Raw genomic sequence first — 23,151 nt, 5'->3', positions numbered from 1 at the left:
GCGACTAAAAGATTATTTGCAACCAATTTTAGTTGCAAATAGTCATTTCGCTGGAATTAACTGATCGTAAATAAGCAGTTTTCTTGTAGCTAGCCTAATCTCTTTAAAAAATCTCCACGAGAATTAGGTGCCTCCATAAATTATAAATAAATTCTTTTTTATTAGGAGAAAAAAATACTAAGATGATAGACATAATTATCTGTTGATTAAATGTGTGTATACATATATATATATATATATATATATATATATATATATATGCTGTACGTGGGGTATGCCTCTTTGTTTTTCTTTCTCGTCAATACTTTTTTGTTTTTGGATATATAGCAATATGACTATATATTTTGATTCCTTGCTAAAGTATTTGAATGAAACCACAAAAATATGCCAATCTAATCACTATTATACGCAGTTTCATATATATATATATATATATATAAAAGAGTTGTTTTATTTGTTTATATTTATATCTATTAAGATCATGCAAAGCATGTCTGCATATCCAATGTGCTCTCCAACCTCAAGACATGGGCCGGTTCCATTCCCTCTACCAATTCTAAGCCTAACCTTCAACCTTTGGTTCTTTTGGTCCCTATTTTTTTTTTTTATTTATCTGTTAAGAGTCTTTAATATAAAGTAATAAAAAATGATTTTATTTATTTATTTATTTATTTTACAGGAACCTCTTCAAGGTAGGATCCTTCAGACCCATCTCTACAGAGTAAATTCTGGTCCCGTACACCGCACGCTCAGAAGTTTCCCAAATATAAAACTGGTTAAGTCACTGATTTCGCCAGAAGGTATGTTTCCAAAGAATTGTTTGCACTTGTGAGATATCGAACCTCAGATATTTACAAGTAATAAAAAATATAAAAAATGATATATTTTTTTTCCTCTTTTATATATCTGCTTCTTGTTATATTTATATATATATATATTAATTGTTTTATCAGCAAGTCTATTTAAATGATTATAATTGCTTTTTTTTCAAAGGCACTAAAATAGTAAATATTTTGGGAGGGAGGTGTTTGGCAATGGAGGTAAAAAACTGGACATCGTTGTCCGGACCGACCCACAACGGTAATGATATTTTTGTCCGTTGCGCTACAGCGTTTCCTATGCTGTCGTCACCTTCACTCTCGGTTTACCACTCTGCCCTTCACTCTTTTCCCGTAGTATATCCAACGCACCACTCTTAACTCCAAGGCGAAATTCAACGCCGCTGAATTCGATTTACTTTTTGTTAAAGTCAGCAAAAGTTCACTGTCTCTGCTTGGCAATGGCATCCAATGACAAACTATCTTACAGATCCTTTTATTTTTCCAATTCTCAATGTTTTTGTTCCCACTCTTTCTAAAGACACTCTCTTCCAATCTTTCTCTCCGGTTGCCATTGAAAGCTCATCTTTCAGAGCGATGGCTTTCCTCTTTTTGTTCTGCAGGAAAGTTTTCCTTTGAGCTGTAAAAAGGGTAAAAGGAACTCGCCGTTTGCAAGCATAAATTATTCATCAATCGTAGAGAGTGACAAATCCGCCTTTTTTCACGAATTTTTGAACTTCTCTGATCCTACTTTCTCCGTTTGATTATTCTCTGAGACCAGGACCTGTTCAGTCACAGCTTCCCTCACCGTTTCTCTTTTTGTCCCCTCTCAAAAATGAAGTCTTCTACTCTGCTCGACTCGGCTGTGTTTCAGCTCACGCCCACTCGAACCAGGTTCTTTTTTCTTTTTCTTTTTTTTTTTTTTTGGTTTGTGATGAATAAAAAGGTCATCTTTTTTAATCAATGGTGTATAGTGCTTGTATGGGTTCCTTTCAGTTTGTTTTAACATTTTGAAACAAGATTTGGATTAGTCAAACGGCCGAGTTTTTAGTTAAATTATTATCACTCCCTCGGAAAATTGCTTGTTTCTCAAGCGATCTTAATCGCCGTGTTGTACATATTTGCAAGTTTATATATCATGGCAATTATTTGTATATTTTTTCTTTGTGAATTAATTTTAGAGATATTTACATGTTAGAGCTTACTTACTCTATGGGTGGTCGTTACTCTTAGTTTCTCCAAGACTTGATTGCAACTTTGGTAGAACTTCGGGGAAGCTATGTGAAAGTTTCCTTGGAAAGTTGGCAATTCTACCGGAGCAATCTAATTTCGGATTTTTCTCAGGTGTGATTTGATTATATCTGCAAATGGGAAGGAAGAAAAAATAGCTTCAGGTTTGCTGAATCCATTTCTTGCCCACTTGAAGACTGCGCAAGAGCAGATGGACAAGGGAGGTTACTCGATTGTTCTAGAGCCGGAGTCTACTTGTGACGACTCATGGTTCACTAAGGACACGATCGAAAGGTGTTTACTTGAAAGTTTGTATATTGCTTAATTATGATCTGTTCAGGAACTTGTGGTTAAAATTAATATGCGTGGTGCAGAAGAGTTTAAATTTTATTCTGGAGTACCTTCCTTTTCTTTTAAATGCAATACTCATGTTTTTCCCCCCTTAACGAAAAAGGGATGTGCTTCCGTATAGCCAGCCAAACCATGTCTTATTGGTTACACACATAATTATATTTATACTGATTTTGTGCCTTGTGACTGTTGAGGTTGCTCTACACGTTGAGCTTGTATAGGATAATTGTGCTGCATTAATACATTTTACGCAGACTTGCTTGTTGGACTAAGTGTGATGGTTTCTATAGGTTTGTTCGTTTTGTGAGCACTCCAGAGGTCTTGGAAAGGGTCTACACTCTTGAGTCAGAGATCTTACAAATCGAGGAGGCAATTGTGATTCAGGGCAACAGTGATATGGGACTGAATACAGTTAGTGAATTCTATCAGCTTTTTATTATATTAGTGTCATGTTATGAAAGAAAGGTCCATTTTAGGTGTTTTCTGCGTGGCAGGTAGAAGATTATCAAGCTAAACCTGTAGAAAGCACTGAAGGTACTGTGTTGCACTAACGGTTGTGTTGTTTGATGTTATGAATCTCTTTTTTGGCATCACCGTGTACGTTCATTTTTTGTTTCATTTCTTTTTCTTTTTCTTTTTATTGGTTGGGGGGGGGGGGGGGTGTTAGTGAGGGAAAGGGGGTTGTGTTATTTATTACTAGTCCCCAATTGTATCTATGTTGTTATACAATGCTTCATACGGGGAAGTTGTGCTTACTCAAGTGTCATCTTAGGTTCTTCTCTGCAGCTTTATTTTTCCAGTATTCTAATAACAGATGAGACATCATTCACAATTTTAATGAGTTTTGTACTGATACGTTGACACCACATCGTATTGAATAGGTAGCAGGCCTGTGCTTGATACTGATGAGGAGAAAGCAATTGTCCTTTACAAAGTGAGTCAGCTTTTAAGCACCCTGTAGTTCAATCAACATTTTGACCAATTTTTTAAATTGTGTTTCTTTTGGTACCCAGCAGCCTGCAGTAAATCCACCTGAAGCGAATGGATCCACCACACAGGAGGGAAATTCCAAGTATATTTTCTTGCTTATTTGTCCTGTGATCACTTAGAACCCTCTCACCATTCCTGCTATGAGTGTCAGAATTATCAGAGAGACTAAACTGCTTATTTAGGGTTGTATATGGGTTCCTCTAATCGTTTCAAACTTCATATCATTTGATGACATTTTAATTCTTTTAGTTTCTTGCAAGTCTCTGTATGTGTTGAAATCATAGACATCATAAATGCGTGTAAATGTGATCATATTTACTATTAGAAGCTGAAGAAAAGTTTAATTACATCCTTTATCAATGACATTCCATTTCTTCAAATGTATGTTGTTTATTTTCACACTGATTCCTAACAGGCTGATGAGATGCTTAGAAAATTCTGCATAAGTATGCCATGGACTCTCATTCGTCCATCATTGTCAATATGTCTAATACCAAGATCTCAATATGTTTTTTTTTTGAAAAAATCTATTCATCATCCCAATTCTCATCATCCTCTTATCATCCCATGATGTGGCATTAGATGATAGGCTTACAAGTGAAATATAATAAATAGTCTCCAATCATCTTATGCCACATCATAGAATGATGGGAGGATGATGAGTAGCTTTACTCTCTTTTTTTTTTTCCCGTAGTGACGACATTTTTATGACCATTAATCTCATGTTTGTTGGGTTTGTATTAGAGTTCAACTTTTGAAAGTTCTGGAGACACGCAAAACTGTGCTACAGAAAGAGCAAGGCATGGCCTTTGCACGTGCTGTAGCTGCTGGTTTTGACATTGATCGCATGTCACCATTGCTATCATTTGCTGAATGCTTTGGAGCCTCACGTTTAATGTAAGCAGCTTGCCTTTCAAGAACCATCATTTTGTACAATCTTGTTGGGGTAGAGATTTCACAATATTTATATCTTGCAATCTATTTTTTCCTAATGGTGTCGATTTACTACTGTAACAGGGATGCATGTACAAAATTTATGGAGTTATGGAGAAGAAAGCATGAAACTGGTCAGTGGGTTGAAGTTGCAGCCACTGAAGCAATGTCTAACCAATCAGACTTCTCTGCCATGAATACATCAGGCATTATGCTTGCAAACGTGGACAACAAGCAGAAAGAATATGAGTTGGTTTTAGAAAATAATGGGAAAGCAAGTAGTGCCACAAGTGCAGGTATATGCTCATGGCATGAGAGGTACCCTTTATAGATGTATAATGTCATTATCATTACCATTATGATGAATCCCCATTTTTAATGTTTTCTTGCACTGTTTAACTATACCGTTTATTTCTGAAAATAGAGAAAGGTTTCAGTTGTATTTCATCAGATAGATGAATGTGTTTACATGATGATGTTCAACTTGCAACTACAAAAGGATCCGTTCAATCTTTTTTTCCACGGACTTTAAAATAGGGTGTACTCATATTCTTGTTTGGAAAATAGAGAAGAGTTTCATGTAACATTCACATGGAGTAGATGAATGGCACTAAAACTTTATCCTTTGTCTCACTTATTAAATGAAACAGTGAACCCTTAAGTTGGCTAACTTCTGGGCTGATGGCTTGGTGGCATAGTCAAAGATTCATGGGGAACTATATACTCTCTGGTGCAATCCCAAAAATCTCAAAAAAAAGGAAAGAATATAAAAAACAAGAATCAAGACTGACACTGGTATTGGTGTTAAATTCAATTGATGATATTGACATAGTACCTTGAGACTAATGAACTATGCTACGAATTTTTGTTCCTGAAAGATGCCGATTGATTGCATGGATTTCTTTTGATAATTTTCCTCTATCCTAGATGTGGATTTCTGTGTACTACTTTATATATAATTTTCAGCTGGAAAATTTCTATTTCTTTCCTAGATGACAAGTCTCCTGTGGATCACAAAACACCATTACGCCATCAAGAATATTTTCAAGGACAGTTTCCACATCATATGTTCCCTCCCTGGCCTGTTCATTCTCCTCCTGGTGCTCCTCCAGTCTATGAAGCATACCCCATGCAAGGCATGCCATACTATCAGAATTATCCAGTAAACAGCCCATTTTTTCAGCCGCCATATCCATCAATGCCAGAACATGCTGATCCGAGAATGGGACAAAGAAGGCATTCTATGGATAATAGGGATGGCAATACTGAATTAGAAACTTGGCAGACGGATGCTTCAAAAACTAGATCGCAGGATGGAGCTTCACAAACTCGAGACTCACAAAAGAAGGCTAGTCGATCAGGTAAAAAGCAATCAGGCATGGTTGTCATTCGGAACATCAATTACATCGCCTCAAAGAGGCAGAACTCTTCTGACGGTGAATCACAATCAGCTTCTGACTCTGAAACTGATGAAGAAGGTGGAGATTTAGCAGCCAGTACTCTTGAATCAAAGCATATGGACTCTCAGAGATCTTCCAAGAGAAAAGGTAGCCATACAAAATCCATGAATAAATTGAAGTCATCTGACGAGGAAGAACTAGCTCATGGTAAGGATGTAGATGGTGGCCACTGGCAAGCATTTCAGAGCTATTTACTGAGAGATGCGGATGAGGACAGACGTGCAGTTGACCAAGGAATGATTGCGATGGAAAAGGAAGCTCAAGTGAAAAGGCGACAAAATACTTTAGGTGATGATCCTTTAGTTTTTAGTGGGCAGGGAAAGGGCGAGACGCAAGAAGATAGCATGATAGATATGCATAAAATTAGTGGAAACGTGACCTACAAGCCCCAGGCATCAAATGATGAACTGTTGACTTCTAGAAGAGATGGTCGATCTGGTGATGGTAGAGGGTCTATGGATGTACAGTCTGCAGAAATAGATGGAAAACGAGGTGGCTATAGGAGAACTGGCAATGATGATTTTTTTATACATAGGCGAGAAAGCCAGTCAGGTTATACCAATTCTTCCTCAGATCCACTTGTAAATGGATTTGAACGTGTAACCAATAACTTGGATAGGATATCATCACATGAAATGGATGATGATTCTTACATTGTTGCACTAAGGGAAAATTCACTGGATCAAATTGGAAACAATGAGAGAACTGCTATTGACATGGATTCTGAATTCCAATCTGCATCTCAGTTGTCAGAAAACTTGTCTAATAGAGTTGGGAGCCAAGTCAATTACGAGCCAGATGAATTGAGTTTGATACCTGAACGTGGTAGAGAAAGGGAGTCAATTGGTTATGACCCTGCTTTAGATTATGAAATGCAGATTCGTGCTGAAGATGATGCTCCAATAGATAACAAAAATATGGAGGTAGATATCAAGCAGGGGTCTAAAAAGTTAGACAAGGACCGGAAATCAAGGCTTACACCAGATAATTTAGATAAAAAGAAGTCTTCAGGGCCAATAAGGAAAGGGAAGCCTTCAAAGTTGAGTCCTTTGGATGAAGCACGGGCACGCGCAGAGAGGCTAAGAGCCTTCAAAGCTGATCTCCAGAAAATGAAGAGAGAGAAGGTATTTTGTTCATCATTGTACTTTTCCTTGGGGTAGAAGTTTTTTATTTGGGGGGGTGCCTATCTTCACACAAAAACTACACTCGGTGATCTTGGCCACAACCCATCCATTCAGTTTTGTTTACTTGTTACATCATCTATTCGGAGATGACTTTTCCCTTATTTTACCAGCTTACGTAGCTGGCTTATTGAACAGAGGTTCTTATTTTTGCGTTTTCTGTTTGCAGGAAGAAGAAGAGATGAAACGACTAGAAGCTTTAAAAATAGAGAGACAGAAAAGAATTGCTGCTAGAGGGGGTTCCATCCCAGCTAAGTCACCACTTATGTCACATCAAACCAAGAAACAATTGCCAAAAAAAGTTTCCCCAAGCTCTCACAAAGGATCAAAGCTCAGTGATTCAGAGCCAGGATCATCTTCGCCTCTAAAAGGCTCCTCCATCAGAACTGCTCCTGTGGGATCCAGTGATTCTCAAGAAGCCTTTAGACCTAGCAGATCAAGTGCTGCAAATCACTCAGATGGAAACAGGTTAAGCCACTCAGTCTCTTCCTTGCCTGAACCAAAGAAAGAGAACAGTGGCGTTATAGCTGATTCTAAGGCATCAATGGCACGGATTAGAAGATTATCAGAGCCTAAAATGGTAAGCAGCCATCATATTTCTTCAATGAAGTCACGAAGTGCTGAACTAGTATCAAAGACGAAGATATCTGATGTGCCTGAAAATAAGAAAGCATCTGCTACTATGAACCATGATAGAAGCAAAGCTTCAACCCTTCCAGAACTAAACATGAGGACATCCAAAGGACCTGATGGTTCTCGGAGCAAATCAGCAGCAAAAGAGATGACACCGAAGGTTAATGGCATGAAGTCTTCTATAGCTTCTGAAAGTGCTGAAGTGAAAAGGAAGCATGAAAATATTGCACATCACAGTGATGGGGACGACAACCTGGTTATTGAAAAGACTGTTCTGATACTAGAATGTGAGAAGCCCTCCATTTCCACAGTAGAAGCAATGGAAGGTAATTTGAAGGCACAGCATGATAACTTTGGGACAGGGAAGAAACTTGAGGTGGTGTCAGATTATGCTGTTATACATTCTCCGGCTTCACCACTTAAGATGCATAGAATTGATGGGGAATCATCGGAACGCCAATCACATGAGCAACACACTTCTTTTGAGGTATGGCTGGTCAGAATTAAAAAGGGCCTTGATCATGGGTTAGCTATTTTCGGTTTTGCTCATTGAGGAAAAAAAAAAACTTTTTTTGGGTCCTTGGAACTGTGATGAACATAACATGCACCTAATGCCTTTAACAAGTATGATCAATGATGTATATCTCTTGATTGTTGCACTCTTTGCCTGAGGATACAACATATTCTGCTGTGTATGATATGTATGTACGTATATTAAGACCAGTGGTTCACTATTACTAGCATAGCTTGGTGAAATTTTTGTTTTATCGTTAAATTATAATAAGTATATTGCCTTATAATTGATTATCTGTCCTTGTAATAATCAACAGTCTCAGTCCCAAAATTTCTCTCTGATGTATTCTTTTTAAATCGTCCTTTTCTGTCTTTCTTTCTTTCTTTCACATCAGCATGAACGATAGTTATAATATCTGAGTTGGATGACAAATATTTCAGCTACCCTACTTTGGCATAGATGAGATTTTATCTTTATAGTCTGATTTTTTTTTTTTGGTTCTTGCTTCTTTTTTAAACATCTTCTGAGGCTAGGTCACAACAGTTAATGCGGACAAAGAACCTCCAAAGCTTTTAAGTATTGGTATGGCTGAAAAACCATATCAAGCCCCTTTGCTCGTGTTTCTTCTTTGGAAGATCCATGTACTGGGAATTCAGAATATGGCAGAGCTCCTCCAACAAGTTCAGAGATTGTGACTACAGGCACAGAGACGGTTAAAGCACTTGTATCTGATTCTAGAAACTTGAGACTGGAAAATATTCCAGAGTCATTGGAGAAGCCTCAAGTAAAGGACTCACCAAAAGGGTTCAGACGGCTGTTGAAATTTGGAAGAAAAAATCACAGCTCAGCTACAGGGGAGCATAACATCGAATCGGATAATGCCAGCATCAATGGTTCTGAGGTAGTAGATGATTCTAGGTTGAACTTTGTTTCCTCAAGTGAAGGTAACACACTTGCACTCTTCCCTCTCTTGCACTTTGTTGAACAATTTCAAAATGCATTATTGACAGACTTTGGAGTCGACTGACTATGGCTAATAAATCATGGTGTCTTGTGAGTTTCAAAACAATGACAAATTTCTCTGAATCCAAATTGTATAGATGATTCTCTCATGAAAAGAATTTTACACCCATCCACAGTGGTAATTCTCAGAAGTAATTGGTAATTTGGGGGACCTTGGTTAGGTTTTTGTATAGGCATGATGTTTATAATGATTTTCATTTGATAACTTGAACTTGTAACCCCTAGGGGTTGGCTCAAGTGGTAAAGGCCTTGGGCTTGGGGGTATGCTCTCCCGGTCTAAGATTCAAATCCCCTTAGGTGTAAACAATCTCTAGGGGCCATCGGACTAAAAGATTTTTTCCTTGAATTACCCGAGGTGCACTTGCAGGAAACTCGTTGCCGAGGGCCTGTGCACCCCCGGGATTAGTCGGAACATTGTTCCTGGACACCCGGTGCCAATAAAAAAAAAAAAAAAAACTTGAACTTGTAGTCTTGCCTCCATCATACCACAAAGAAAGTGTCGAGGTTTTCTTTTTCTTTTCTAGATAGAAAAAATTCAATTCTTTAACGTTTTTTCTATGTTGAATTTGTTGATTTTATAGATTTATTATTATTATTATGCATCTTTTGAATCGCAAAAAGTTCTCAGTTCCTACATTGAGAGCACTCTATAGTATTGTTCATAGGAATTACTCATTTTGGTAGAAAACAATATATGAATATAAATATTCATTTCTTTTTCACTTGAGATTATAAGGCAGTCAGTCCTTCATTTTCTCTTCTTTTAAGTAACTCAGATTCTGTAACGATGTTCAGTAGAATTTCCAATCTTATGACCAGTAGAATGAATGATTTGTTCAGATTATGAAAGTGGGCATATGAATTTCCAACTTAAAATGTTTGAGGATCAAGTCTTGATGTTAACGATGGTCTCAAATGGGAGCTTTAATCATAAGATTGTGTTTTGCTACACAAGTTGACTGTCATTTATTAACTGCGTTTTTCATCATCAGTTCATACATTGAAGAATTTGATCTCTCAAGATGAAACTCCCACAGCTGTATCTACTTCGCAAAAGAGTAGGTGTTTTCTATGCATGAAACTTACTTACCAAACTCCATTTCCCTCTTTGTTTCTCTCAATTTTTAACTGCTGTCTGGATATGAGGCTGAGGATTTTATTTGTCTGCCTACAGCTTCTCGCTCTTTCTCCTTGTTATCGCCCTTCCGGGGCAAGACTAGTGAAAAGAAACTGACAACATGAAAATGAGGATGATGCTTATGAAGGTGAGGGAGCTGCTTGTTTCTTATTCAATATTTTGGTTGTGAGTTTTTGTAAATATCATTGTGGTAGTTTGAATAAACATAATTACTTGTTGCATTGTCATCAAAACGGTCCTTGTTCATCACTTTCATGTTCCAGTATTTGAATGGTGAATTATTCTGGGTCTCCTTGTGTCGAACGGATTAATCAACATTAGCTGTAAACTTTGCATAAATTCGTTTGAAACATTTTTGGAGTACTACAGATTTTACTAAAAAGGGCTTAGAAACTGACTTGGCAAATGAGTCATTAATCTGCATGTATCACACAGACCTACTATCTGTGAATATATGCAACAGTGGATGACACGAGCTAGGTTTGGCACCACTGAATATAGATTACTCTTTTTTACATACTAGCCATGTACTCAATAAATCGTAGATTACTCTTTTACTTTCCACATATACATTGGTTGAAATTTGTAAGTGCAGTATGGACCTTGAGTTCACTTGAATGGGACTGCAAATGCTTGTTATTACATGTCAGCACTTGATGACGAATGGCTAATTAGTACAATATTAAGTCCAAGTTGAATTGTAATGATGAAGAGTTAAACCTAAATCCTCAGCCGGTTCAATATTTTTTTTCCAATTTCTTTATGTCACAACATATGAATAGCCTCTGATATTATGTACTATTATGACGAATGACCTTGTTGCAGATAGTATTTATGGAGAAAAATTCTTCTCATCAGCCACTATTCAGATTTTCGGAATGTGGGCATCAAATCAGGTTTTCGGAATCCGAAATCAGCTTGTAATATTGTGTAAATCTCAATTTTTGAGTTTGTGTCAGAAAGTACAGGTATTTGGGGGCGGTGTGCTTATGGTGTGATGTAATATTTTCTTGAAAATTTCAGGAGTTTCTTAGAAAGATTTTAGAGAGTATTTTTTTTTTTTTACCTGGTGTGAAAATGGGGTTGGATCCGTTAAGCTGTCATACACTATCATTGCCTCATCCAAAAACATCAAGAGAGCATCAATATTTGCAGTAACCAAAGGATATTTCTTTTCCTACTTGTAAAAAAAAAAAGAGATATTCTATTGTGTTTTTTACCTATCGTTTTATTCTATAGAGCATAAAAGCATATGCCATGCCCTTTCATTCAAACTACACATAAAAAAAAGAGGAACTCTAGCTTGTCTGTAAAACAAGATGCAGTGAAACTATTCACTGTAAAAGACTTTTCTGATTTCTGTTCTGAGGAAAGAAAAATGAAACTTGTTAGTCAAAGCGAATGATCAAGCAAGAAATGTTGCTTTTGCTCATTCTAGTTAAAGCCTCCTTTGCCAAGCACACTGCGGCTTCTTGTGCATCTTCTATGTGCCTGATGAGATTCACAGCCTCTTGGTTCTTCATGACCTGTATAAACAACACAATCCTATTCTTTGAGTTTCTTTGATTTTTTCGAAATAGTCATTGTGGTAAATGCATGGTACCTCCCATATGCCAGTGCTTGCTAAGATGACAAACTCAGTACTGGAATCAATTCTTTCGGAGCCAACAAGAAGTTCAGAGCCGCCTTTGGATTGCTTACTTGCTTTGCCCAAATTGTATCCGAATATTCGTACTTTATGCACAAATGTACCAGTGTTAAGTCATATGGTACATCAAAGGTCATAAAATGTTGTGACTCTTTTACATAACATTTTTTCATCATAATCCTTAAAGTTTGAAAGATAATATCTTTAAAATGAAGAATTCTATGCATCAGTCACTATTCACTTTTACACCCCATACCAGTAGCTTTTTTTGTTTTTTACGTAAGGTATAGGGGTGTTTTTTATCGGGTGTGGGGTAGTGAATAGTGGTTGATAAGAAAAATTTTTACTTTAAAATTCCCTATACTGTAAGGGTGTTAAAATGTTGAGATGGCAAATCAGAATCAGTTAATTTAAAAATAATGACCAGTGCTTGAGAAATTCACAATATAAAGTTCTCTGAAAAAATGTGATGAAACTACTTCCTGTTCTTGGGTTTAAAAAAAAAACAGGAGAGGAGATTTTATAAAAAGAAACCAATTTGCTTTTGCTTGAGAAGACTCTGTTGTACCAATTAGGAAAGTGCCTACCCGATTTGAGTCTCCGAGACCAATGTCTTCTGGATAAATGCCGGCCTGTGTTTCTTATCTGATGAGCCATACCATCTCTGCAGACAACAGCTCTATAGTCTCCCATGAAAGCTGTCACGAGCTTTTCTGCGTTGGTCACCAACACAGATACTGAACCCGCTCTCCCTGTCTCATCTGCTTTCTGCATCTCCCTGATCTTTGCTCTTGCACTAAGGTATGCCTTTCTCATTGTCTCTTTGCTCTTTCTCCTTATCTGAGACTGCTAAGAACAAGGCACAATATAGCATCATAAAGATAGAAGGGAACATAGAAAAAGGGAAGGAGCCAACATGGTACTAGAACTTGTGCTTTGAAAAATCTGGGCTATGAATAAGCTAATTAGGCCAATTGGTTTATCTTTTTCAAAGGTGACTATTCCTGGGAAAGCCCTTTTGTGTGGTTTTTCAACCAACTCTCTATTCAAAACACGTTTTACACCTATCTGTAATTTGTTTCCATGAAAGTATGCTTAAAGGAATAGAATTATATAGTCTTTCTTACCTGTTTTAGGTTCTTGTCAAACAAATGGGATTGCATGTACTTGGTAACTCCATCTCCAACTTGAGCATCGAAAACTCCAAAAAACCACAGCTCAAGCTCTTCAATTTGCTCTCTCTGTACCACGACAGAGTCAGAGTCATAGTCGGACTCGTCCCAACCATATCTAAATGATTGATCCTCAACGACATAATAGCCGTGTGATACTGGTATCATCCATGAAGGTCTCCTGGAAATCTCCAGCTCTCTTTTATTGCCCCAGCCATTTCCTATCAGAAAGCGTTTCAGCCTGAATACCTAAACATATCCGTAAATAAGTTAGCCAACGAAAGAAGAACTCTTCATGACCATCTTCTAGAGGGTCAGTTTCTTTGAGCTTTTACATTCATTTCAAAAGTTGTGTGAACTTCTTCTCTTTGCATTTGGCATATGAACCCGGTAAGATCTCAAACAGGACTCAAAAAAAATCTAAATCATTCTGATTGATCAAGAACTCCAAGATAAAAAAGGCTGATGAAATGGTATATCGTCTTAAAAAGAAGAGGAAAAAAAAAAAAGCAAAGCAGAAACTTATAGGCTTACCTTGAGCTTAAGATCAAGATCCTTCAGTCCCATTAATGTCCGCGAAATCTGATATGGGAAAACCTTACTGAATATATGGAACTTGGAGTAGATTCATTACGAGAAACGGTAATCTTTTCAAAATAGAAAAAGAAACGGGAGATGTAGGGAGGAGACCAGGGAAACTTGACACGGTGAAGCAAGGTTAGCTTCTTTTTTAGTCAGCCAATGGTCTTTGACTTTTTTTTTTTCCTCTTTTCTAAAACAAAAATAACTAAAAATTTTGTTGTGCAGATATACCGGATCTTCTCTCTCCAACAATTCAAGTCTCTCTCTTTCAAAGATAAAAGCTGAATAAAAAATAATCATGGAAAATTGGGTAAAAATAACGGTAAAAGGAAAAGAAAATCCTGTTAAAGATTCTTAAGTCCATTTAGATACAGAAACGGTTTCGTCTAATCTCATCTAATCATTACAATTTTTTTAAATTCTCACACAAAATATAATAAACAATTCAATTTTTTCAAATCTTAAAACAATAATAATATTAAAAAATAATATTTTATTCAACTTTCATCTAAAAATATCTCATCTTATCTTATCTCACTATCCAAATAGAATTTAATCCAAAGAAAAAAAAAAAGTCAAACAATAGTTGGTTAATGAATATTGGATCAATAAAGCTTGAAGAACCATAAAGGAAGTTTTGGTGAGATAGATGAACAAAACTTAACTTGGAACTATAAAGTTGTCCATGGATACATATTTACGTTACATGTCTGGAATTTAAGCCAGCAGGTGTACAGTAGAGACAGAGGATGCCAACTTGGTTTTAGCCCATATCTTATTAATTTTATGCGAATTAAGTTCTGTCAAGTGGATGCAACCTTCGAGATGAGTTTAGTATTAGAGTAATGTTATATGCAGTCGTGACATTTACTATATCTTCATTCACATTTTTTCTTTACCAATTACAAAATATATGGGAAAAATGCCTCAGCAAAATGACCTCAATAGGAAAAATGAACTACGTATAATTTTCTTTGGCGTCAATTCTATGAAAATTAAAATATATCTCTTATATATCAAGTGGACTTCACTAAATTTCAATTACTATTTTCAAATTTTGCGGTGGGATTTTGCTAAATCCGTATTTTTTTTTATTTGAAATTCAAATTTATTGTGTAAAATATAATAAAAAGAATTAAAAAAGTATAAACATGTGAATTTTAAAGCAGCAAGTGTTAATTTGACTAAATTATCACCATTAAAATTGAAAACAAAGACTAAAAATTTAGGAAAATGCATATGTAAATTTAGAATATTATAAGAAGTTTAGAATATCTTCATCGAAATCAGTTAAATTTCAAAGTTTGACTGAAGTATGTACAAAGTACATCGGGGTCTACAGCACGTGTTAGTGAAGTTGATAAAAAAAAATTGACTAAACCTTGATTCTCGCAGTTGGAATAGCATTTGTTGGCACACCTTAGAAAGCAGAACTGCAAGACTCTTCTACCCCTACTTTTATTTTTCTTTGACAGCTCTTCTACCGTGACTTTCAAATTACATGCAAGTTAAGCGTCCCTCTCGAAGAAAACAAAACAAGAAATATAATTTTCCAAAATCAAATGTGCAGGGAGTAATAGTAACATGGTTTTGATTTTAATAAGTTATTTTATCCTCAAATCGACATGTAGAGCATATCTTTCAAATTAATTAAATGGTAAGATATGATTTGTAATATTTAAATTTTAAAATTTATCTTTCAAATCAAATTATGTCATTAAATACTTTTGTGCTTTACACACTGACTTCAAGACTTACCATGCATTAACGGGAAGGTTCAAGGACTTCCTAAATGCAAATTAGGCATCACTTATAGTGGGGTGGCATATGGATTACCCTATCAAACAAAGAATTTAACTACTTGTAAATCTAATGTTATAACACAACTTTTCCTGAGACTCATCATAATTATAAAAAAAAAAAAAATTAAAAGGCCAATAACTTTTTTTTTGTTGGCACCGGGTGTCCAGGAACAACAGCTCGACTAATCCCACGGATGCACAGACCCTCTACAAAGAATTTCCCACAAATGCAAATTGAGTAATTCAAGAAAAAGGTCTCACAATTGTCCTAGAAATTATTTGCATCTAAGAGAATTTAAACCTTAAACCTAAGGAGACAACCTATTCTATCCGATGGTGCTACCATGCCCTCCAAGTTTGTTCACTTAGTGTGCCCCTAGTGTATATTGTACTTTCTTTCTTTTTTTTTACTTTTTCTTTTAAATATTTTTTAAAACATTTTAAAATGTTTCTTCTAGAAAAAAAAAAGGAATGAAAAAAACTAATACACTAATAATCATTTCTTTAACTATTAAATAAAAAAATTAAATATAAAAATACATGAACGGTTAAATAAAAGAGACAAACTTAGACACCATAGTATCATTTTCCTAATCCAATATGTCAAATTTTACTATGGATCCCGATACCCAATTTTAGGATAGAATAATGCTATTATACCACCTCAGTTTACCCCCTTATTTTGACTACTGAATATAATTTTTTTTTTCTTAATAGATAAGAAAATGACTATTAGGGAATTTCTATTTTTTATTTTTAAAAAATATTTGAAATAAAAAGCAAAAAAAAAAAAACAATTTGCACTACACGACACATGGAGCAGTCACTCGTAGACGGCAGAGAAACACCGCTATTTTAGGGTAAGTAATTGCTCCTCATAAAGGACTAAAGTTCGTCACATAGGAAGTGCGGCACAAATTCAACTGCCCCACACAAATTCAGAAACACTCAAAAATCTAAAGATACTGGAGATCATCACCTGCTCTTCAACCCAGACGGGTTGAATCTCAAAACAATTGCATAGCCATGGTCACAAAGGATAGGAATAACCACCTCACAATTTCAAGTCAAGTTAAAACATGCAAAAATACCACCCACCTATTGCATAGCATTAATATCATCAAAATATATGCTACGTGAAAAAAATAAAAATACAATTCAACAACACTACAACTTCAGATCGCAACATTCACTGATAACCGTACTTTTGTAGCGGGATATAAAATGGGCCCCATAAAAATCATATTCACCCATCCAACCTTGAAAAAGTAGGAACGCCCCAGTTATGTCCCACATTAAGATTGAAGTATGGAGTAACATCAACAGAACAACCAGATCAGAAAGGAAAGGTTTACCAGAAAACTGACTACAGATCAAGTTTTGTCAGAAACATATAAAAAATCAAGCTGCTCCGAAACTCTGAATTCATTACATACTACCAATCCAAAAGACAACATCACAAAATTCATAACAAAAACGGAAAATCCATGTAAAAATTATGCTTAAGAAGCATTCGCCTTTTTCAGTTTCGCAAGCTCTTGCCTTACCAGTCCCGCCCTCTGCACATACATATTAAATAGATATATCAGCATATCGAAATTACAAAATGTTAATACTTCTCAAAACTATACTGAATAACAAAAAAATAATATATCATGGTAAAAATGCACAAGGAAGAGAGCCAAGACCCGTTATAGTACAGCTTTTACCTATTGAAAAATTCATAAAGAATAACATTTATAATTTACAACGCCTAATTTTTTGTATAGGTAACTTACAACACTTAATTAGAGGTATACAGAGGCATATTGTAACTGACCTTAATCTTTGCCAACATAAGTTTGAACCTATCAAAGTCAGTGAGAGAAGCCCTTCTCTTCTGAACAATTAGTTTTCTGCCCCAGGAACTACTCTCCCACTTCTTCTTAACATCTGTCAAGACATAAACAAAAGTATATATTACAAGGAAAGAACTAAACATCAAAATCAGAATCACACTGAAAAGCAGCTGATAGTCCATACCAGCTTTCTCCATAGCTTCGAGCAATTCCTTCTTCTTAGGAACCCTCTTGATGTCAATTTTAAGGTCTGTCAGAGATAGCCGCTTGAAATTCATTTGAGATCTCTCCATATCAGGAGAATCGATGAGAGCCTATACCGGCAGATGAAGAATATCATTAAATGGCTAATAATTAGCAACCACCTGTCGTGTGCATGGTAAGGTCTAAAGATGATGTGGAAAGACACTTCTTAAAGGGCAAATTCTTAAAGGAGAAGTACTACTCCTTCCAGAACTTCAAAAGACACTAGGCATGAGAATTTTTAGGGCAAAAGCACTAAACGGGCACAAATGCAAGGCAGATTGCGACATAAGCTTAATTTTCAGTAAGAATAGTGAGGTCGAACATATAAACTAATGCCTTCCAACAACTCACCAAAAACCCATAGATAAAAAAATGCTTCTTACATCCCATCAAAGTTATACAAGGGTAAATTTTTTTTTTCAGCCCCAAACAAGCATAATCAAACAAAAAATGTTAAATAAATTATAATCACACAAAATTAGTGTCAATAATTCTTACTCCGCTTCAAAATTCGGGTTACAGCTAGGCCTTCTGAATCGAGAAATATATACAAGACAAATCCATAAACCAAATGGCAAACAACAGAGTGAAATAAATTGGCAAATAAATTTAACATCACAGTGGAAATAACATAAAAAAAAAGGGGGGGCATACTCGGTTCTGGTCAATGACATCCACAATGACGACGAGTTTGCCGTAGTCTTCGCCATAGTTGACGAGGGCAACCCTCCCAATCTCGACGTATCTCTTGAAAGGCTGCAAATCACAGAAAAATCCAAACGAAAATAGGAAATCAGAATACAAACCCGAAGGCTCCATAAGGAAGAGACGAAAAGAAAGATTAAGATCAAATGAGGGCTCATCCGGGTGAAGAGTTGCAGAGAGAAGCTCACCATTCTGGGATCGTGAGAGAGAGGCGGAGCTTGAAGAAGAGGAAATGTAAGGAGTCGGGAAACTGAGGTTAGGGTTTTTAACTCTAAAACTGTTCTTTTGTAGGGGCTTTAGGACCGTCCGATTTAGCGTTCTTGTCTTACGAGTGTGATTGGGCCTATGTTTTAGACGGGCCAACTTTCCATCTTTTGGGCGCTGGTAGTCCAACTAGCAAGTGTACAAAGTGGAGGTGTGCGAACAATAATACAGGACAGTATTATTGAAAAAATAAAAATAAATCTAATTTAATGTAACATTTCAAATTAAAAGTTTTGGAATCATGATAAACTCGAAATTATTCAAAAAATGTTGCATTCTAAAAAATAATTATTCTAAAAATTTCAATCCCTAGGTCCAAAGCTAGTATGTAGAGTCTACACTAATTATATATGAGAAATGATACTTGCAGTCGTGAGTGTGCAAACGTCGTGTAGTCGCTTTGAAAAAAGTGAATAAATATGGGACTTACATGAAAAGAAATTAATTTTTTAATAGTAGACCTCACTCTTTTTCAAAGTGACTGCACGACGCTTGCGCACTCCACGACTGTATGTTGTATTACTCATTATATATATATATATATATATAATATGGATTGCTTCATTCACAATAAAATGTATACAAATATTCAGATAATACATTACATCTTAGCATCGTACCAAGACTTGAGAAACAAGAAAATGTGGGCATTGATTCTATTGTACAGTATTATCAATAAGTCATGCATGTCGAGCCAACAAATGAGCTGCTTCATTACCTAGTCGTCCAATATGAGTTACTTCATAAACCATAAACCAACCAAAGAGAAGCTGAATTTGCCTCATTTTGTTAAACATGATAAAGATGTGCAATTTTGTTATTGTATGTAGAGGCAAGACTTTAATATTAAGAGGACATTTAGGAATCAAGAGTTTTTAATTTTTTTTCTCAAATTTTTTTACTATTAATTCAAATATCTTTACACCAAATTACTCGCATTTATCTAAAACATGAGCGGTGGCTAACGTTTAGCCACATCTACCTAATTGAAGGAAAAAATAATGTGTGACTCCAAATATTAAAAATAGTCTAATGCATAAGAGTAAAATTACTGTTTATTCATGTTCATGATTTATTATGTGATTTAAATTATGTTGAAAATTTAAATTAATTAGATAATGTTATTCTCTTAAAAATATTCAGCAAAATTTTATCATTTATTTAATGATGAATAATTAGTATTTTATAAATTAAAATTGATTTTAAGTGTATGATATAATATTTAGATTTAAATTATCTATTTTATGTTAGTTTAAATCAATGTTTAAACCTCTACTGTTAGATTAAATATGAGGATTCAAGATGAATGATTGAGATTTAAAATTCCAAATTTAACATTTTCCCCCTCACTTTCCCTTTCTCCCTCACTCTCATTCCCCTTCAGTCGCATGTCTTCCCTCTCTCTCACCCGATCTCCTCCCTCAAGCAGCCCAATGCCGTCGTGCGCCACCTTGCGGCATAACCGATCATCTCACCGACTTCCCCTCACACAGGTGAGCAAACGCCACCATCGAAGCCCCTTGGTAGCTCCTCTCTTAGACATACTTGAACAACTTGAAATGGGTCTTGACGCACGGGTTCTCCACGCTTGCGCCATTGCGGCTCAGCCCCAGCTCCACTAAGCACAACCATCGACTTCCCCTCACACCGTGGAGTATTTCCATGGAACTCACCACCTGTAGCTCCTCCCTAGCCCCACGCACACAGCTCCTCTACATGCATGAATTTCTCCTTGTAGCGCCACTGTTAGCCACCCATACGGCACCGCACCACCACCAGCAACCTCGTCTTTCGCCGACGACCCATCCACTTCCTCATTTCCTCCAGTCAACAATCTTTGATTTTGTTATTTGTGTAGTGATTTTGTTGTGATTTTGTGATGATTTTACTGTGAGGATGTAAAAAGGGATGAGGATGTAGAGAGAGACGTAAGAAGAAGAAAAAAAGCGCAAAACAAGTTTACTATTCATTGGGCGATAGGCTTTTTTAAATATAAGGAGATATTGTTGGGAAATAAAAAAATCAAAACAAATATAACAAAATTCAGAAAATCCTTTCACGGACATATTCTTTCAAAACACATTTTCAATAGACTCCAACTAATCCGGAGAAAACCAATATTACAAAACTTTCTCAATCCAAACAGTATTTTTAATGGTTCGCACGACTTTCACAAAGTTTTATAAAATATCATTTTTAATTTTTAAAAAACAATTAAAAAATTCCCAAAAAAATCTTACAACTAAACATTTCCTAAATTTTTAGTAGATTTTTGTGTCATACATATTTCATCAACATATTTTATTCAAATGTTTTTTCCTACTTTAATCAACATCCAACAGTTGTGAAAAACAATGACAATAAAGTGAATTCAAACACGGAAAAAATAAACAATCACACACGACACAATATCTATGTGGTTCGGCAAATTGCCTACATCCACGGGAGCTGCAAAAGATTTTTATTACTTGAAGAATCACAATACAATGTGTGTGGAACGGCTACTGTTCATTCTGATACAGTACAAGCCATAAAATATCACTATATATATATGTTATGCAACGGAAACCTTTAATTAAGAAGAATTAGTGATGTTCGCTCGAGCAGCGTGTCGAGCCCGCATCGAGCGAACCTGTTTCCTGCAACTGCTCGAGCCATGTGTCGAGTGGCTCCTCAAGCGAAGCTCTCTGACTTCCCTCCGCTCGAGCTGTGTGTCGAGCGGTGTTGAGCGAATCTCTTTGACTTGCTTTTGCTTGAGCGGTCTGTCGAGCTATTTTTGAGCGAAGCTCTCTGACTTGAATTCGTTCGAGCGGCTAGACGCTCCGCTCGAACTCCGTGGACCAGACTCCAAATACTCAACAATTCTCCCACTTGGAGACTGGTACACCCACAGTATCGCCCTCTGCCTCAAACATGATATCCTCCACCTCTGTAACTCACAGCTCCTGTTTTCATGCAAGAAGACCAACTGAAGTTGCGCACAACTTTAGTTTCTCAAGTGTAACACCCTTTGTCAACATATCAGCAGGGTTCTTACTTCCACAAATTTTCTCAAGTAGCAACTGTTCATCATCTAACAATGATCGTATAAAGTGATACCTGATTTGAATGTGCTTAGTCCTGGAATGAAATGCTGGGTTCTTGGCATGGAATATGGCACTGTGACTGTCACTGTAGAGAATGCCCTTCTGATTCTTTTTACCCAATTCCTCCAAGAAGCCCTGTATCCAAACCATCTCCTTTGCAGCTTCTGAAACTGCAATATACTCAGCTTCTGTAGTAGACAAAGAAACTGTCTTCTGTAGATTGGAACCCCATGAAACTGCAGTACCACCTAGAGTGTAAACAAACCATGTGGTACTTTTTCTGCTATCAGTATCTCCAACTAAATCAGCATCAACATAGCCTTGCACCTCTAAGCCATCTCCTGATAAACACAAGTACATTTCTGAGGAGCCTTTTACGTACCTCAAAATTCACTTCACTGCTTCCCAATGTTGTTTTCCAAAGTTACTCATGTATCTACTCACAACTCCCACTGCATGGGCAATATCTGGTCTAGTGCAAACCATAGCATTCATAAGTGAACCAATAGCTGAGGCATAAGGGACCTTACTCATATAGTCTTGTTCCTCTTCTAAATTTGGTGCCTGATCCTTCCTGAGTCTAAAGTGACTACCCAAGGGTGTGCCAACAGACTTGGCCTTGTCCATATTGAACCGGTTGAGTACCTTTTTCACATACTCAGCCTGTGAGAGTCTCAACGTGCCTCTGACTTTGTCTCTGACAATTCTCATGCCAAGTATTTGTTTTGCAGCTCCTAAATCTTTCATTGCAAAATGCTCTGACATCTACTTCTTCAGATTATTGATCTCATCAATATTTGCCCCTGCAATAAGCATGTCATCCACATATAGCAACAAAATAATGTAAGAATTGTCAAACTGCCTGACATAGCAGCATTGATCTGCCTGACATCTGATATACCCTACACTGCACATGAAACTGTCAAACTTCTTATACCACTGTCTAGGAGCTTGTTTCGGGCCATACAAGCTCTTATTCAGTCTGCAAACTGAACCTTCCTTTCCTTGTACCACAAACCCCTCAGGTTGGTGCATGAAGATGTCTTCTTCAAGATCTCCATGAAGAAAAGCTGTCTTCACATCTAGCTGCTCAAGAAATAGATCTTCAGTAGCAACCATAGCCAAAACTAACCTGATGGTTGTGATCTTTACCACAGGTGAAAAGATCTCAGAGTAATCAATGCCCTGTTTTTGCTGAAAGCCTTTTACAACAAGTCTGGTTTTGTATCTCTTACTGCCATCATACTCAGTTTTTACCCGGTACACCCACTTGTTGTGTAAAGCCTTCTTCCCTGATGGAAGTTCTGTCAACTCCCATGTCTGATTCCCTAATAAGGAATCCATCTCATCCTTCATGGCCAACTCCCACTTGCTAGAATTTTCATCTTGCAAGGTTTCTTGATAACTCTGCGGTTCTCCACCATCTGTCAATAGAATATAATTCAAAGTAGGTGAGAAATGCTGTGGAGGACGAATAGTCCTAACTGACCTGTGAACTGCAGTTGTAGGAGTGGACAGCGCTGGATCTGATTGCGGA

General features: G+C 36.5%; 3 protein-coding genes across 5 annotated transcripts; 1 reads left to right on the top strand and 2 right to left on the bottom strand.

The window, feature by feature from the left end:
• Positions 1-1,222: 1,222 nt before the first annotated feature.
• LOC121247424 (COP1-interacting protein 7-like) lies at positions 1,223-11,429 on the top strand. Its single transcript, XM_041145777.1, is given in 15 exon segments — positions 1,223-1,712; positions 2,163-2,342; positions 2,690-2,810; positions 2,894-2,933; positions 3,281-3,333; positions 3,413-3,471; positions 4,134-4,286; positions 4,407-4,618; positions 5,315-6,906; positions 7,133-8,083; positions 8,644-8,710; positions 8,713-9,054; positions 10,126-10,191; positions 10,308-10,398; positions 11,097-11,429. Coding segments are annotated over 14 exon segments (3,963 nt in total). The 5' UTR covers positions 1,223-1,653; the 3' UTR covers positions 10,376-10,398; positions 11,097-11,429.
• A 46-nt stretch (positions 11,430-11,475) lies between these two features.
• On the bottom strand, positions 11,476-13,852 carry LOC121245916 (putative protein phosphatase 2C-like protein 44). 3 transcript variants are annotated; one of them, XM_041143828.1, is made up of 6 exons: positions 13,759-13,852; positions 13,626-13,727; positions 13,047-13,340; positions 12,507-12,768; positions 11,875-12,005; positions 11,476-11,797 (listed from the first exon to the last, which is right to left on the bottom strand). In XM_041143828.1, exons 2-6 carry the CDS (start codon positions 13,656-13,658, stop codon positions 11,660-11,662), a joined length of 858 nt encoding a protein of 285 aa, XP_040999762.1. In that variant the 5' UTR covers positions 13,659-13,727; positions 13,759-13,852; the 3' UTR covers positions 11,476-11,659. The 3 variants fall into 3 exon arrangements, with proteins under 3 accessions (XP_040999762.1, XP_040999764.1, XP_040999763.1); XM_041143830.1 differs by having other exon boundaries at positions 12,507-12,765; XM_041143829.1 differs by having other exon boundaries at positions 13,626-13,673; positions 13,791-13,848.
• A 2,883-nt stretch (positions 13,853-16,735) lies between these two features.
• On the bottom strand, positions 16,736-18,610 carry LOC121247231 (60S ribosomal protein L14-2-like). The gene is made up of 5 exons (XM_041145605.1): positions 18,453-18,610; positions 18,214-18,315; positions 17,498-17,627; positions 17,295-17,407; positions 16,736-17,034 (listed from the first exon to the last, which is right to left on the bottom strand). Exons 1-5 carry the CDS (start codon positions 18,453-18,455, stop codon positions 16,978-16,980), a joined length of 405 nt encoding a protein of 134 aa, XP_041001539.1. The 5' UTR covers positions 18,456-18,610; the 3' UTR covers positions 16,736-16,977.
• Between the last annotated feature and the right edge of the window lie 4,541 nt (positions 18,611-23,151).

The sequence above is a fragment of the Juglans microcarpa x Juglans regia genome, chromosome 1S, assembly GCF_004785595.1.
Source record: "Juglans microcarpa x Juglans regia isolate MS1-56 chromosome 1S, Jm3101_v1.0, whole genome shotgun sequence".
In the NCBI taxonomy this organism is placed as follows: Eukaryota; Viridiplantae; Streptophyta; class Magnoliopsida; order Fagales; family Juglandaceae; genus Juglans; species Juglans microcarpa x Juglans regia.
This window is presented reverse-complemented; position numbering and strand designations above follow the sequence as displayed.

Bases quoted from the DNA above. Each gene is read 5' to 3' on its own strand.
- LOC121247231 (XM_041145605.1), bottom strand. The intron at 17,628-18,213 runs GTATGCCCCCCC...CTGCCGGTATAG, and splicing joins ATGTCATTGACCAGAACCGA to GCTCTCATCGATTCTCCTGA. The intron at 17,408-17,497 runs GTATGGACTATC...ATGTCTTGACAG, and splicing joins CGAAGCTATGGAGAAAGCTG to ATGTTAAGAAGAAGTGGGAG.
- LOC121245916 (XM_041143828.1), bottom strand. From the start codon at position 13,658: ATGGGACTGAAGGATCTTGATCTTAAGCTCAAG. The intron at 13,341-13,625 runs GTAAGCCTATAA...GGATATGTTTAG, and splicing joins ATCTTGATCTTAAGCTCAAG to GTATTCAGGCTGAAACGCTT. The intron at 12,006-12,506 runs GTAGGCACTTTC...TTGTGCATAAAG, and splicing joins GTCTCGGAGACTCAAATCGG to TACGAATATTCGGATACAAT.